The sequence below is a fragment of the Aptenodytes patagonicus genome, chromosome 1, assembly GCF_965638725.1.
Source record: "Aptenodytes patagonicus chromosome 1, bAptPat1.pri.cur, whole genome shotgun sequence".
NCBI lineage: Eukaryota > Metazoa > Chordata > Aves > Sphenisciformes > Spheniscidae > Aptenodytes > Aptenodytes patagonicus.
In genome coordinates this window covers 70,939,135-70,955,514 of record NC_134949.1, presented here as the reverse complement: position 1 = coordinate 70,955,514, position 16,380 = coordinate 70,939,135, and the positions used below count along the sequence as shown (strand labels likewise).

The following is a 16,380-nucleotide window of genomic DNA, read 5'->3' as shown; positions in this document are numbered from 1 at the left end:
GTTATCTTCAAATGCTTCTTTTAAATCTTTCCACTATTGCTGAGGCCAGACTTTACATGCAACACGTTTTTGGTCAGAATAATTTACAATAGGCTGAACAGACAAGATTGAGTTAACTTACAACACAAGGAGGAGGGAGGAAAGAATCGGTGTCTGACTCTAAGCGATATTCTCCTCTAATGCTGATTCTCCTAACATAAATTGATTGTAGTCACCTTAAATTCTGGGCTTAAAAGCAAATACAAAAAGCTTCAGCTCTGCAAGTGTTTTTGTGTATCTGTAATGCAATAAATAAAAGCCCAAAGGCATCTAAAAAAAGCAGAACAGCTAAGGTCCTTAGATCAGTCTGAGCTGTGACAGAAAACTGTTTGGGGCAATGTTGCCTTTCTTGGAAATAACACTTTTGTGACAAGTGTGTTCTGGCAAGAAGTTACATTGAGGGTCAGGGTTTCCAAAATAGTACATCAGGTTCTGTTAATTTTCTCTGTTTTCATTTCACTGTAACTTTATGAAAGTTTGTGCCTGAAATTTTCCATTCTCGGAGTAGGAATTTTACTGGGGAAGACTTTCAGACAGACTGCTCCGCAGCAGAAGAAAGACTAGCTAGCAGTCAGGGTGGAGTGGTATTGTAACAGGCGCTCTCTGTATTTTGCTGGATGACTTAGCGGGAAAGAATTTGGAAAGGGTCGTTCTGGGACACAGTGCAGCACTTAACCGGCAGAGGGCTTGGATGCTTGGTGAGGTATGAGAGTGGGAATAGAGCAAGAACAGAGAAGCACCTGAGCGAAGGGACAAAGATGCGTAAGCTTGAACAGAAAGCAGGCTGTTGTCAGAAAGGATGAGGAGTGGGAAGGGAGTAAGTGATAGAAAACCGTGTCACCTGTAATGATTTTGGATTGCTTCTTCAAGGCCAGGTATAATTAAATAAGGCTGAGATAGAGGAAGAGCCAGTCTTCTAGACTGCAGCCAAGTCTTCATTTAATCTAGGTTGATCTGGGGATTGTTACAGTAAAATAAATGTCTGTTGTACCCCCGTACTTGTGCCACGCTCTCTGCCTGCAAGGGTAAAGATTTCCTTTCATCTTCTAAAAGGTAAAGTGGAAAGATCAAAGAATTAGATATCCGGAGCCTAGCATTCCTGCTAACTGAGCTCTTCCTGCTACAGCTGTTCACAGCATTTGTTTTTGTATTGTGATTTGACGGATCTCTGGGTTTCTGATCAAAGAAACTTTTAAGGACAAATATAATCTTGTAGCTCTTCCAATGAAAAGTGGTTGTTTTTTGTCTTGTTTTGTGTTTTTGATTTAAGAACTTGTAGTTCAGCTTGACCTTGTTGGCCTCTCTTACCAGACTTGTCTCAAGACTCTGCTGCAGCAGTTAAGTTAGTGTGATACTTTAGCACACCCTAGAAAGAGGAGTCCAGCCTACAGGAAAGATTAAGAGCAGGAGACAGAAAAATCACGTTCTCGGGACCCGTAGAATCGGTACTTGCAGTCAAAATTTGTTTCACTTCTGGCTGCATTCTCACTGCTTCAAATGATACCAGATTAGCAGGCCTTTTTTTCATGTTAAAAGAAAATGGCTCTGACAGAACAGATCCATTTCCATGGTAGCAAAGAATGATGGTGAACTGATTTATCGGGGAAAACAGGTAGAGAAAATTGGCAATTATTTCACTGGAGAAGGCAAGAGACCTTTTTTGAGAATTTTTTGGGGTAGTAGAGGAGAATACAAGAAGCACCTGGTGTTGGCATCTTGCTGGTTGGAGGTAGGACACCACATATAGTCTTACAGGCACAGTATGTTTCAGGTTGCAGTTGATGTTCCTTTGGGAGAAAATGGCTTGACTTCTAATATTGGAACATAAATACACAAGCCTGCCTGGCTGGAATAACTTTTTATACGATGCTCTGTAACTCGGTCTTTGTTCCTCTCTGGGGAGGGGGAGGCAGGATCTCTCTTCTTGCTGAGCTCATGAGACTGACACGAGTGCATACTGTAACATTTGTGCAGAGTTGTGAAATCTGGGGCACAGGAAACTACGTTATTCAAAACAGGAAAAGAAAATCCTGTATTTGGATTTTTAATCTGTATTCATTATGTTGAAGATATGACTAGAAATCTGGAGTCTATTGCTTAATTGGGGCACAGAACAGTTGACTCAGTACAGATGGTTTTATCTTTTTAATGACTTAATACTCCCCTAGTTTGTCATCTGTAAACTCTGTCAGTAACTATTTGTCATACCTCCCTCTGCCTTGTCCTTGGTCACTTAAAAAGTACAGAGCCCTGCCTTATTCTCGCAGGACCTTGCTCATTTAAGCTGAGAGGCAACTCTTAAAACTCTTTCATAGGCAATGTTGCTCTTGCATTTTAATTTGTTAAAGTGTATGGTACAGGACCACTAGTACAAACATCTGCAAAACTACATCTTTTTTCCAAATTCTTAAGCAAAAAAAAAAAGTAATCAAGCTGAAGATACAATCTAGCTTTTCTGAACTGAAATAAGCCTGATAATAAGCCAGCTGATAGCTGCTCATAAGAACAGCTGAACTGAATCAGACTAAATATCTACCTTCTGCAGCATCCTGTCTCCAACTGTGGCCAAAACAAGTTGTTGAAGATGAGTAAGTTGAGCATTGCAGTGGTGTGTTCTTTAAATATTCTGACAGCAGTTTAAAGGTCTTTCGTGTTTAACAGCCGTCAGTCAGCTCTTTCTTGTTCAGTTACCTTGTGAATCTGTGGCATTCCAAGGGAATGATTTTTCATAATCACACGTTTTGTGAAGAATCGCTATCTCTCTTACTTGTTTTGGCCTTGTCTTCTGCTAGATTCATTTGATGCTCCTGGTTTTTACAGTGGAGGAGATAGCAACTGGTCTATTTCCAGTCACGCTTTCCAAGCTGTTCTAGATTTGGTAAACTTCTGGCCTAGCTCCCTGCACTGGTGTCTGGTCAAGGAAAGTCTTAGCCTACTTAATTGCTGCCTGTAGAAATTATTCCCATGCCATTGATCATCCTAGTCGCTCTACTATAAATCTTTTTTAGGGTACAGAGGAAGGCACGGACCAGAACTCTTTGTGCAGGATTGAATGCAAAAAGTTCATGGAATATGTCTCTATTTTATTGTTTCTTTTGTTTGTCATTCTGTTTTCTTTTGAATTATATTGACCTCAATATGAAAAAGCTTGGAATTACAATAGATGGAAAACCTGAGCAGCAGTGATCAGCAAAGAGTTTTGAATTTTACCTATTGTTCATTACCTATGTTATCCTGTTTTCCCTCTAAAACATGGACATAACACTTTATTTTTTCACCCAGTCCCTTTGGAACTTTTAATGAAGGCCTGACTATACCAGAATGGAATGAACTGCACAATAAAAGCTCAAGTCATGGGACAACATGTTGTGATACAAAGGCAGAATGCTAACTAAGGTGTTTTCCATTTTCTGGGTTCAGTCCAGTGACACAGATAATCTCACTGCTGAGTAGGCAAGATGTATCTGCGAGTTTGGTCTAAGAGCACTGTTACATAGCTGATGGAAACTGAAAATTATTTGGGGATAACATAAGCCTCTTGCTGTAGTTCCAACAGAAAGCCAATGATTATGCTGCTGAGGAAGTAGGCACACAGGAGGAGAAGCTGCTAGTCCTTCAAGAAACTTACTCCACTCCCTAGAGCTGGTTATGGTGACTTGAGCCTGTTTATGCTGCACCTGACACTGGGACAATACTCATGTTCTTTTCCTGAAGCATTTTGTTTGTAGCATGGCATGTTCTCTCCTGGCTTTAAGAGATGGCCTTGGTCTTTTCAAGTCTATGAAATGCTAGACCTGTGGCCTCTTGCACATCTGCTCCTTGTGCTAGACATCCATCCAGCCTGGGGATTAGTAACTAACATGCTCCATGGGCTGCTGAAAGTATGCGGAGACAAACTGTCACTGCATGTGCCTTGAGGCTACCCAGATAGCAGCATGTAGTTGAGTTAGTCACAGCCACAGAAAAGGGAGTGGGTTAAATGGCTGTCAGTATACACTTGCTTATTAACACAGGGTTCAGATGAATCTGAAGATGAAGATTAGAAAGCTTCCAGCACTTGTCAGTGTGTGGCAATACCTCTGCTGCAGGTCACTGCATTGACAGAACAGATGGAACTTTAGAAGACAGTTGCAGCTTGTCTATTCCTCTCTTCTGCTGCAGTGGTTTGACCAACAAAACACTTGCTCTTCTTTAGTCAACTGAATTTACAATAGTGGTAAAACAAGCCCAAGTCTCTACCCTAGCCTGTCACAGCAATTTTTATTTTCTTGTAAAGCAAAGTCTGAACTTTGCCAAAAAAAACCCAAAAACTACAAAAGATGCTGAAAGATTTTTGGAATCCTCAAAACTGAATACAGGGGAGATCATACTTAGTAGTTTCTTATCTATAGATAGTGGATGCAATTAGAGCAGTGCCCTTGCAGGACATATATTGGGGTAAGTGAAGTGGTGAAGCTATGGCAGTGTGCTTCTCAAGCAGCTTATAGCAGCAGGCTTACTGCCATCATAGGCTGCTGTGATTGCTGTGAGGCAGCAACAGTCTGCTAGAAAGGAGCACACTGTCTTTAAGTCATATGGCTCTAGCTCTGCTGCAAAATAGAAGGTACTTCATTTTGCAGTAACTGACATCACCCAAACTTTTCTCTTTTTACCTTTACTAAAGTTGCTGCAGCTGAAAAAAATCCATTGTCTCTAAACAAACGCACAATCTCTGGCTTCTAACTTGTTTTGAATTTTTTACTATTATATGGCTACTGTGATCATCTAGTCCAACTTCCTGCCTACCACCGTCTATAAACATCCTGTAAATAACTTCAAGTCTGATAGCTGTGATTAAACTGGAATGTTGTTAGAAAATTCCTATGAAGTAGAGAATATTTCAAGATAGGCTGTATGCCACAGCCTTAAGTGGATATTGCTCCTGCTGCTGTAGGTGGACATGACCACAGTCTGAATGCCTAGAAGCACAGCACCTCCCATGTAGCTCATTTTCTAACTGTAGCTATGATGATATCCTGTAACCGACCTTTTCAATTTAGCATGTTCAGGGAGAGAAAAAAAGAGAGCACCTATAACAGGCACCTTCCTGTCCATACCACTGCACTGTAACTGTTCGGCGTCGATTGCTGATAGGCTTTTCAGACCTCTTTCTTTAGAAGGGCTGCTGTAGGAAATCCAATTTGACAGAATTGCTTTGCCATTTCTAGGGCACCTGTTACTCAAGCATCTTGCAAAAGTCTAAAGTAGCTCAAAGATATGTCATCATTTCCTTTATAGACTTGAAAACCTCAACTACAAAGAAAATCAGTTGGAAAAGGATATCCATGAAGTGTGTATCCTAGCCCTGAACCTTAATTACACAATCATCCTTCCTCTCTGCAGGCAGTGCTGATTCACATTGTTCTTCTGCTGGGCTGGAAGAGCCTAAAGCAATTACAGGAGTTTTGAGTCAGGTGTTAGTCAAGACTTCTTGCTCTTGAACTCTAAGAGGCACCTCATTAAAACTCCAGCAGATGTACAGGCTGCGGTAGCACTGACTTTCTTTACCAGAGAAAACATCCAGTGACATACCTTTGAGTCAAAACACAAGCAGACAGTATCTAAGGAGCAGTACAAGAGAGTGAAAATCTACTGTTGGCTTCTATGAAGCTGCCCAGCTTTTCTGCTTGTTAAATAAGGCAGTTGCCAAACAAAATAATTCCTCCGTGTCTCCTTTATCAGGCTTTGGGTTTGCTGGGAGAGATTCACAGTCTTAACTGCAGCCATTCTACTGATAAAGGCAGTATTTATATACTCTTGTAGAGATGATAAACCAAACATACAAATCTCCTACCAGTTTATTAGTTTTTAGCAGTTCATAAATAGGAAACCTCGTTAAGAAAACAGCTCCTGTAACATAATTCAGCAGTGTCCTCTAAAGAGCTTTTAGTCTGTTACGCTGAAATTACCGAACTAAGAATCTCAAGCAGCATATTGTCTTATCTTATAAAGATCTTCTGATGTTAAATGGATTGTCTTATATTAACAACTAAAAGATAGCGTATGTTTTGACCTTTTCTCCAAAAATACAACCACTAGGAGAATCTAAATTTCTCTAAAATTTGTGAGGATTTATATTTACGACAAAGACTGCTTTTCACAAATCCCAAAGATTCAGGTTTATTAAACTTCATTAACTATCATTACTAAATGATAAGAGAATATATATTTTGCTACAACTGAGAATTTTGCTACAATAAGAGCAGAGCGAAGATACAGATAAAGGACTGATATAACTGGTTGATAATAAGGGAAGCAAACGCATGCATGCTCAAAGGTTACTCTTCAGAATGCCTGTGAGCTACCTTCTCCCGTCTTGTAATACATATCCCACTTACATTGTGATTTAATACACATGAAGTGTTACAAATTGCTTGAAACAATGATATACGGTCCTGATCCCTGGAGGATCTGGAGATGACGCCTATGTTAGTCTTCCAAAAAAGGATAGTCCTTATGATTTTTGCATCTAGAAAAAGAGAGTATGATTAAAATATTTTAAAGATTTAGTCTTAAGGCTAAGAAGAAAAAGCTTTTTTCCCCTGACAAAAGCTCTGCAGAACTAAACTGTGAACTACAGTAAAAACTCTTAACGTGAGTCTGCTTAGTTTACGCAGGGCAGTGGAAGTTAATGCTCTGTAACCTTCGCATGTACCAGTGACCTTGTTCTCAAAAGATAATGTATCTTTTGCTTAGCTGAAATCACCAAACTTCCCTGCGATATTAAACCGCTCTCTTCTGAACTCCGATGCGATTAGATAAGTGGGTAACCTGGGAAAACAGAATAAATTGCAGATCTTGGTAAGTCTGTATCTAGCCATTCTATTATCTAGATGCTGCCTTAATAACGTTGGCATAAATACATAGGCACAGCTTTTCACTTCAAAAAAACTTACAACTCTCATTCTTAAAATGGAGTTTATTTACACTGACTGTCTCTCATAAAAAGTAGTCAAAGAAAACAAAACAAAAAAATGCCGCCTATTGATTTTGGAGTTTCCAGCCAATTTTGATTTTCAGACAGCAGTTTGGTATGCATCCGTTATAAGGTATCTTAACACACAACGTACCTGCAGAAATCCCAGTGCTACCAACCTGTACAAGACAGGCAGTGCTCTAATAAACCCTCATGCTGGATTCCAGCAGATACGGATGTGACCAGGTATTGGCTAAGGTTCCCTCTCTTTTTATTTAAGTGGGGCTATCAAATACTGTCTGTTAAGAGGATATCCAATGATAATCCAATCGTGCTAAAACATGGAGGAGGAGGAGGGAGGTACTTACTCACTTAATGCACAGATGTGATACCGCTTCTTGAAAGCAAGGGAGTTTTCCATCTCCTCTTGAGCCAATTCAAAGTCAAACACCTGAATAAAGGTCCCAAACAGCTGGGTTACTTCAGTTTGCAAAAAGACAAGTGTAAGTTCATTTGCGGAAAGAATACCAAAAAGAGAAGTAGAAAAGTGTTGTATCTGTTGAAGCGCTACGAAGCGTGCAATGGATGCACATTTGTGGTGAACAATGAAAAAATGTCATAAAGTTACAGTGCTGGTGGGGTCTAATTGCATCGTATTTGTATCACAAGGTGGAAAAGTTAATATCTCTTACTTGATGTGTTCTAATGAAGGAGACTTGGCTCCTTACTTTTAAAGTAATTTTTTGCATTCATAAAGGAATAACCTACATGGTATCTGACAGACAAAAGGTTTTTCCCAGTTCTAAGTATGAAGGGGGTACTTTGCTCCGCGGGCAGAGTAGACTTTTCTGTGTAAGCGTTTAACACCATTAAGAATTTTGTAAGATATGCTCTTACCTTAAAATTTTCCTTGATACGGTGTGGAGTGACATATTTGGGAATTACACTCATTTCTTTGAATCTGGAGCCGGATAAGCACCTGCAGGAACAGATGGGGAATTACAGCTGAGAAGTTCTGCCTGTCTTCTGAAAGCCGAAAAACATACGTGCCTACATGGTTACACAGAACAGCTCTACTGATAATCAGAGATGGCTCACATAGGAAAAGCACTGTAGTAAACCCTTCCTAATTATTACATGAGCTCATTTAATCATTATCTGATTATCTCTGAAGTTGAGATGACAGCATGGGAGTGCATTGAACAAGAGTTCAGGATTGACCAGGGATGCTCTGTGTAGAAGTGGCTAGCGTGCCAACTAAAGACCAAAGCCATTGGTAATCTTCTGTCCGTCATTAAAACTAGTGTTAGAGATAATATTTTTTTAAAGCATTACAGTGCGTATGAGACACAGCTGGAACTCAGCTTTCCATAATACCTCTGTAAATAGTTACTTTAGCACAAGCAGGAAAAATACACGTCACCAGGGAAAATACGATGACCAGTATTAACCTGAGCTGGGGTTTTGTTGTACTTGAGTGCAATTCCCTTAACTTGGGGATCATCAAAAAGGGAAATATCCTCAGGCTTGGACCTGTGAGAATAAAAAGCAGTCTTCAGCAGTTGAATGGCCCACTGTCTTCTCCCTCAAGCACCGTAGTGTAAGAATATTATTTAAATGATAAGAAAGCATCATCTCCCACACTTTAATTCACCATCTTCTTGTTGCTCCAGTCCCTGCCTTCGTTCTTTTCCTTTTATTGCAGGGTGGCACATGAGAAGAGGCCTGTCGTTTCTAGTATAACAGGTCACTGTAACACATTTCAGTCCCGCATGGCATCAGGCCAGGAATTTCCTTAGTCCAGATCCCGAAAATTTCATCTTGAGAATGAGCAGCTGTCATGTCCTTCACAAGCACAGCTGCTCTGGTAACCACCCTGTCCCAGGTCAGAGAAAGCCATGAAGATTGGAGTAAAAGCAAAATTTCTTCAAGTCATCCATTTAAAAACATAATCCATTTGTCTCAGCAGGACTGCAAAGTTGCTATTTTTATAAGCATGTGCTGCTTTGTTTTGGGGTTTTTTTTTTTAGTTCAGAAGTTCTCTTACATGTTTAATAAGCTCACCCAAGCTCAATTAAGGATAATCTTCACTACTTTCACCAACCAATTGATCCTTTTTCTACTAAATGTGAAACTCCAGTAACAGCACGAGTATGAATTACTGGACTGAGTATCACAATAAGTATGAGAGAAGTTTCTGTGTGTGTCTCATTTTTAACAAATGAGTAAATATTTTTCTAATTACATCAGTTTTACTCTGTGAGGGTTTATCCACATCCTAAGACTGGTTTACTGTATTGGCTCCAATCTACGTCTAAGAAAGAAGTCTCACAAAGCATTCTTACCATGGCCAGTTCGGCGCTCCAAGGGGACAATATGCAGCGACAGAGATCTCTTTGGATTGGCAAAACTTAATCAGCTCTTCCTGAGGAAGATAGGGGTGGCTCTCAATCTACAAACAAAAATACGTTAGGTTTCTTCAGAAGCAGAAGGTACTTCAAGGTTTAGCATCACTATGGTGACCTACCAAGCCCCACATCAGCCTTGAAAAGGTTGTTCTTTTTGCAGCTACAGGGTTTTTAAGGGAGTCAGCCAGTATTTCAGATCGTTTCCCCTTCTTCCCAACCCTGCCTCCACAAGGCCCGATCTTCATACATTAGTTTCTCTTTCCAGCTGCCTGCCTCATTTTTCACGACCTCTCACAGTCCCCATATGAATGGGCTCTCAGGTCCAGTTGTCTACATCCAGCTGAAGCACCCAACTCTCATGTCATCCAGTCCTACCTGTTCACCCCAGCAGCGTAGCCTGGCTTTGGCCCTATCCACGCAGCCTCTTTTTCCTTAGCTCCTGGGACAAGCACGGGGGCTGCAGGAAAGAGGAAGGGTAAGCCCCGCCACGTTCTCCGTTGCGGAGCTCAGCTCTCAGCCTGCATGAGCTCAGTGCTGCAGTCAGAAGAAAGGTGAGGGTGGGACTTTTAACCCAGGAGCACCATGGGCTTGTGTAACTGCAGCTTCCTGCGCAAGGAAGGGCACAGAATGTCCTATGTTTTTCATTTCTTTATGGTTTAGCCAAATACAGGTGTATTCTCACACGGGTATCAAAAAGCACAGCGTTGACATAAAAGCTATTTCACTGCCAGAGATGTTCCATCAAATGCAACACCCCAGACAGGTGTGATGTCAGTGCTGATGAGTTTGAGAACAATTTACCTGATTATTTGCAGGTTTGTGTCTTAAGCCTGGTTTGTTCAAGAGCCGATCTATCTGTTTGTGGTTGAAGTTGGAGACTCCAATGGCCTTCACCATTCCCGCATCCACCAGCTCCTCCATAGCCTAGAAACACTACAGAATCAGACTTGCTATTGAATTGAGATCTTTTTTTTCATGTGGAAAAAATGCCTGTGCAAAGACTTCAGTGGTAAAAATCATCATGTCTGGGGATCCTCTTCTGATGTGGCGTTAGTACAGCACATCGAACGGTGGGACCCTGGTCAAAGACACAGGCACTCATGTCATGTGTCGTCATACAAATAAATAACAGCGTTATTCAAGATTAACAATTATTACACTACGATTATTTCAGTAGAATACAATTATTTTGAAATATTATCCCCAAGTAGGCCACCTGCTCCAAAAGAAAAGGTGTTTTTAGGATAATTCCTCAGCTAACAAAATAATTATCCCATAGTAAAAAGCTTGTCGTTTGGAACAGAGCGGCTCGACGAGGAGCTGTTCTGGGAGAGCTAGGGCAGGATACCTGACCATCAACGCCGCTCAATTTCCCAAGGGAGATGTACCATTTAGCAGTGGCAGTATAGTATCAATGCTGTGTTCCCCCACCACCACCTATTTTCTTTCACACTAGCAAACAATAAAACAGCTAGACAGCCCAAATTAGGTTGGCACCTCCAGCAGAAAAGAAACAAGAGAAAATCATCTACTACCAGCCTTTAGAGCACAAGATGGACATCTTCCAAAGCAGAAATGATTTTTATCTGAAGTTGCTATCGTAAGCAGCAGCCTGAAATGTCCACTTTTTTCCTTCAAATGAGCAACACAAATCTGCTATATTCTTCATCTGGCAGAAGGGAAAAAGCATCAGTGAATTCTTCTGACTCTGATGAGTCTCTCGTCCTCTTTTGACCTGGCCATGCTGAGCAGCGGTGGGGGTGGAGGGGAAAGGAAGCCCAAACCATCAGCCAAGCAGAAACTTGAACTTGCGCCCAAGTCTTGTCTCCCACACAGCCTGTGTTCATGCCTGTTTGCGTTGCACACACAGCTTTAGCGATAGACTCTGAGCGAGTTCCAGTACTTTCTAAAAGGGGGAATTTTGGATGCTGTGGGTACATTGGCAGAGGCATGTTGGCTTTGCTGTGGTCTGGACAGCTCGGGTGCAACTAGGCATGAGCATGAGCCACCAGAGAGTGGTGCGGGGACTGAAGCGACAGCATATGTCAGCTCAAGCCACTGCAGGGTACACACACAGTCAAAGATTTCTTCTTGCCATGCCCACCCAGTCGCTTTAGTAAGCAGTAGACATAAAAATACCTCGATTTTGGCAAAGTAACACAAGAAGGAGCCCAAGGGCCCAGAGAAATCCGCAATCTGGAATACTTCACATTGGAGATTCTCTCAGAACGATTCCCAAAGTGGAAACCTTAAAGTTTTCAGGCTGTTATTTCAAACCAGCAAGGCTTTTTCAGCCTGTCAATGACCGTACCTCCCACATATCCAGAAAATCTGTATTGCTGGGAATGATTGTGCCATTTCCATCTGCAGGAAATCGCTCCTCTCCTGCCTATCATCACAAAAGAAAAGCGAGTTTAAGGTAGGCTGAATTGTAAGTAGTTAAAGAAATCACTTACTTAGAAACTCTACAGGCGAGTGGAGCTGGAGACACGCTGGATATCCCAGACTATGTTTGTGTTGGGGAGAGAGGTGGCCAAAACCAGTAATCTGTACGAATAGAGTAATCTTCATGAAAATCTGCTTCTTGAGAACCTGTCCTGCAGGCAGAGGAAGGGCAGACACTTTTATGTGCCTCAGTCAGGCTGGGGGAAGGCCAGGGATGTGACACGATGGGGAAATGAGGATTTATTTAACCTGGGGCTAGAGAGAGAAGAGAAAAATAGGAACTAAGTAATTCACAACCATTTGATCCTGGATAAGCAAATGACAGCCAAATCCCAGACTTTAAGAGGAATGTGATCTGGATGGTAATTTGATCCATGACATGGAAATGCTGTGCAGGGTAAAATAAGGTGATTTTTGGTACTACAAGACCTAGCTTAAGCAGCCATGACCTTACCTTTCCTCCAGGGCACTCCGTGCAGAGGTTTGTCATTATGTCCTAATGAGGTTTAACAACACTCCTCATTAGAGAGGACTAAGGGCATGTCCAGACCCAAAGGAAACAGTGGCGGAGCTCTGACAGATGGCTCCCAGGAGTTAAAGTCTCAATACCTTGAATCCCATGGGCCAGTGCATCAGGTAGAGATCCAAATAATCCAGTTGAAGGGCAGCAAGTGTTTTCTGGCATGCCTCCTTCACCAGGGATCTCCCGTGAAAGGTGGACCACGGCTGCGGGGGTAACGCAAAGCCTGGGAGCTGCTCTCCTAGCCTCACGACCACAGAGCATCCCTGGCAGGGAAACACACGGTGCAGACACAGAAGCAGCTCACGATATGGCACATCTTCTCATCTTGAGGAAGTGCCACTTTTGTGCACCTTATTTTATTTGCAGTACTGTCAGTTAAGTAAAATGAGAATGAGATACTCTAAAATTCCAACAATTCGTACAACAATTAAACAAAACAAAGAAGAAAAGCAAAACTGGTGAAAATCGACCCGCCAGCTTCCAGCAGATAGAAGTTACTTTATTTTTCCTACCATTGTTGTTGGGGGAAAAAACAAAACAAAACATAACATACGGGAGTTAACAGGCTGAGGCCGGCAGCTCAGCGGGAGTGACCACGAATACAATAGTCCTGCTTCCTATCTCAGAAGCAACTGAGAGCACAGCCTCAGTTCCTGTCTCCATGGCTGACAATGGATATGGACTACAAAAAAATCCCTCTCAAATCAAGCCATTTTTTTTTTTCAAGAGTTGACCTCTTCCTTCCCTCCATCCACAAAACGCTTTGCCCTGACAGAAAGGAGTTAATTCCCAGACCAGCTTCATCCCTCGGCACTTTGCAGGTTGGGACCTTGTCTCTCCTCCTGGGAACTGGCCTCATGTGGGACAAGTTATCCAAGGACACACCTTACCGACAATAAAGAGGTCTTCTCGCCTCACAACCCCCTCCTCATTTTTTTTCTCGTAGTGCATCCCCAATCGCACTCTTGTTCTGGTACAGGTAGGCACAATCAAAGTGGCGGTACCCAACATCGATGGCAAACTTCACTGCATGTCTCGCTGTTCCTTGGAGAGACTGAAACAAGAAGGAAAGTCAGTAATTCGGTAAATAGCAGAAAAAGAAGTTTGCTGTCCTCCAAATCTGGAGACTTTAAACCCCCAAATAATGAGGTGTTCCAGTTTGGATCTTGCTTTCGTTTAGTTTTCTGGAATAAAATGAGCCCTTTGGAACTGGCCATGGGAGTCACTCATGAGTTGCCTGAGCTGATCTGCCCTTTTCTAAGGATTGAACGTTCACATTTGGACACCAGGCTATCTCGAAATAAGTTCTAATTTGTCCAGAAATTAAAAGCAATTTTAGTATGAGATACTGGTGACATGAGGAAATGAATCACCTCTGGAAAGCTTGCTGGTCCTGCACACAAACAAGCCGGCTCTTGTTGACACAGGACAAGGGAGGTGAGAGGATGGCAAAACACTACGGACAGTGCCACCTCCTGGGTAAAATACAAAACCTGGTATTTAATAGCAAAGCAAATCACTTCAGATTCTTGGCTTGGAGACACTGAAGAGTTGTTTGATGACGGGATACCGATTCTGGAAAATGGCACTTCAAACAGAAACATGATTCAAAACCGCGACCACCTCCTACTTTTAACTTCATTATATGCCCACCCATCATCTTTTTTTTTAATGATTTCACTTCCCCAAGTATTTCCAATCGAAGGGTGCTCGGTTGGTTCACTTAAATAAAAAAAAAACATAGAAACTGCAGCGGTTTTTTCCACAAGGCTACACACAACCCAATAGGCAGTTCAAAGTTTTACCAGTTTTCCTTTTTGCGGCCCCTTTCCCCGTCCCACCCCTTCCTGTGCGTGAACGCCGCAGCTCCTAGGGCGGCATGGGGAAGCAAGCTAATGGCCACACCGGCCAAACGACGGGCGTTACAGAGTACCTTATGGCTGGGTGCTGCTGCGGCATGGGAAAGCTGCCGTGCAGGAGCGAGTGCTCCCTGGGGAAAAAAAAAACCACCACAGCAGGGCGTGATCTGCATCGCTTTTGGGTGGAGGAGGGAGTCGGTTGGAGAGCAAAGGTGACAGTATATCCTGTGATTACACAAAACTCTGTAACGCGAGATGTTTTTCAGACAAAATAATCCATTGCTTCATTTTACATGGCGCTCACTGAACAGGACTTCAAGGCAGAGTGACTGGGTACAGGAGAGGCCCCACTGCCACACCGAAACACAGGGAGTCGCAGCTGAAGTTGCTGTGGGAACCTTGAGATCGAATAGCTTTGATTAAGTAATCGCAGTGGGTTTGGGCCATGTTTTCATTGCATTAACACGAGATTTTCGTGGTGGCAGGGATCATGTCTCCAAAATTTTCCTTCTGTTTAGTCCTAACCGGTTCCTGTTGGTGTCCTAACAGGTTCCTTCAGAGAGCTCGTCCATCACAGCGTCGGTGCTCTAAGGGGCCCCACACAAGGCACGCTTTGTTTTTTTAAAGCCGACTTAGTTACTTTAGGCTTCTCAGTGTCTTGTCATCAGACCAATCAAGACCGAAAGGGTTAAACAAACTCAGCCCCATTTGTGCATAAGTTATGTGATGATTAGCAGTAGCTGACCAAAAAATATAGCAGGAATAATTCAAGATAATTTTATGCTGACTGGACAGTGTTTCATGGACTTGGCACTTTGCAATTCAACATCTTTCATTTCCAGTCTCAAATCCAGGGGACAATCCACTATTTATTTTTTTCTTTCTTAAGAAGCTCACGTTCTTAAAATTTTCAGCTCATTTCCAGACTCCTTTTACATTTATAATTCAGTATATCCTTATATCTTCTGTCTTACCAAAAGTCCATTATATAGCATTTGCAGGTAAAGACCTACCCAAACTATTTTCCTGCGAAGTGCTACGTACTCATCTGCTGCCATACAAATGAGTTCTTTTCAGTCTCTAAGGAGTTAATATAAATTCCCATTTCCAAATCCACTGATTGCCACTTAAGTTCCTATATCTACATGCACTCATCAACAATGACACCTACATGACATGCTGGGATATTAATACCCAGTGCCAAAAGCAAAGAAACAAAGAAAAACAAGCTAGGCAGAAGTTTTTACTTTTGCAGTATGTAATTTTTTTCCATAGCTAAGAAAAATCTCCTTCTACCTGCTCACTACCTGCACTAAGTGAGCACTACCTGCTCGCTTACTTAAAAAATTTCCTGAAGGACAGGTGTCAATACCTGCAATACCTGAAATATTTCAAAAGGCAAGAAAAGCTGCACGGAGGATTTGCTGCATTTTCCTGACCTGAAGAGGAGATTGCTGTAAAAGTCTACCGCGATTCTCAGCAATTTCCTGGTGTCACCTGCGTGACCGGAGGCACGGGGACGAGGGGAGGTCCCCAGCTCCAGCAGGTACCTGCCAGGTCCCCAGTCCCAGGATGGGCATCCTCGCGCGGGTGGGCAGCTCCAGGCAGGTGGCCATGCGTGGTCCCCTCCCAGCCACCGCAGGCAAGGAGAGGCTGCAGCCCCTTGCAAAAGTTTTAAATAGGCTTTGCCCCTCCCTCCCGCCTGCTGACTGGCTGCGGACAAGGCAAATACGGGCAGAAGGGCTATAATAAGCAAGAGCAGGCAGGGATTTTGCCTTTATCTTACCCTTTGGAGTATTTCAAAACTGATTGCGGGCTCCTCACGTGAATTTGTTGAGTGAGCTCATCATGCCAGTTGCACATATTGCATTGACTGAAGTTGCAGCTTTTTGCATACCTCATAGTCTCTGTTTTTCTGCAAGAAAAGCGGTATTTGAGGAGTTTGCACACACCCCAAGAACCATTTCTCATCTCACCTGTCTGCTCCCAAACATATCACCAGAGGAAGCCACAAAGCTGTTTGTCTCAGGAGGAAGCACAGTTCTGGCCGCAGGTGGGATCATTGTTTAAAAAATTCCCAGCGCTGCTTCATCCCCACAGCACTGGGCACCCGTATTATACATATCCCCTCCGCTGCCCTCATTGCAGCCT

At 42.5% G+C, this 16,380-nt stretch overlaps 1 protein-coding gene across 1 annotated transcript; it reads right to left on the bottom strand.

Moving 5' to 3' along the window:
• Positions 1-6,507: 6,507 nt before the first annotated feature.
• On the bottom strand, positions 6,508-15,845 carry LOC143155785 (aldo-keto reductase family 1 member B1-like). The gene is given in 12 exon segments (XM_076328757.1): positions 6,508-6,547; positions 7,363-7,445; positions 7,892-7,943; positions 7,945-7,973; positions 8,446-8,527; positions 9,340-9,446; positions 10,204-10,326; positions 11,714-11,791; positions 12,457-12,573; positions 13,256-13,306; positions 13,308-13,424; positions 15,780-15,845. Coding segments are annotated over 12 exon segments (945 nt in total).
• Between the last annotated feature and the right edge of the window lie 535 nt (positions 15,846-16,380).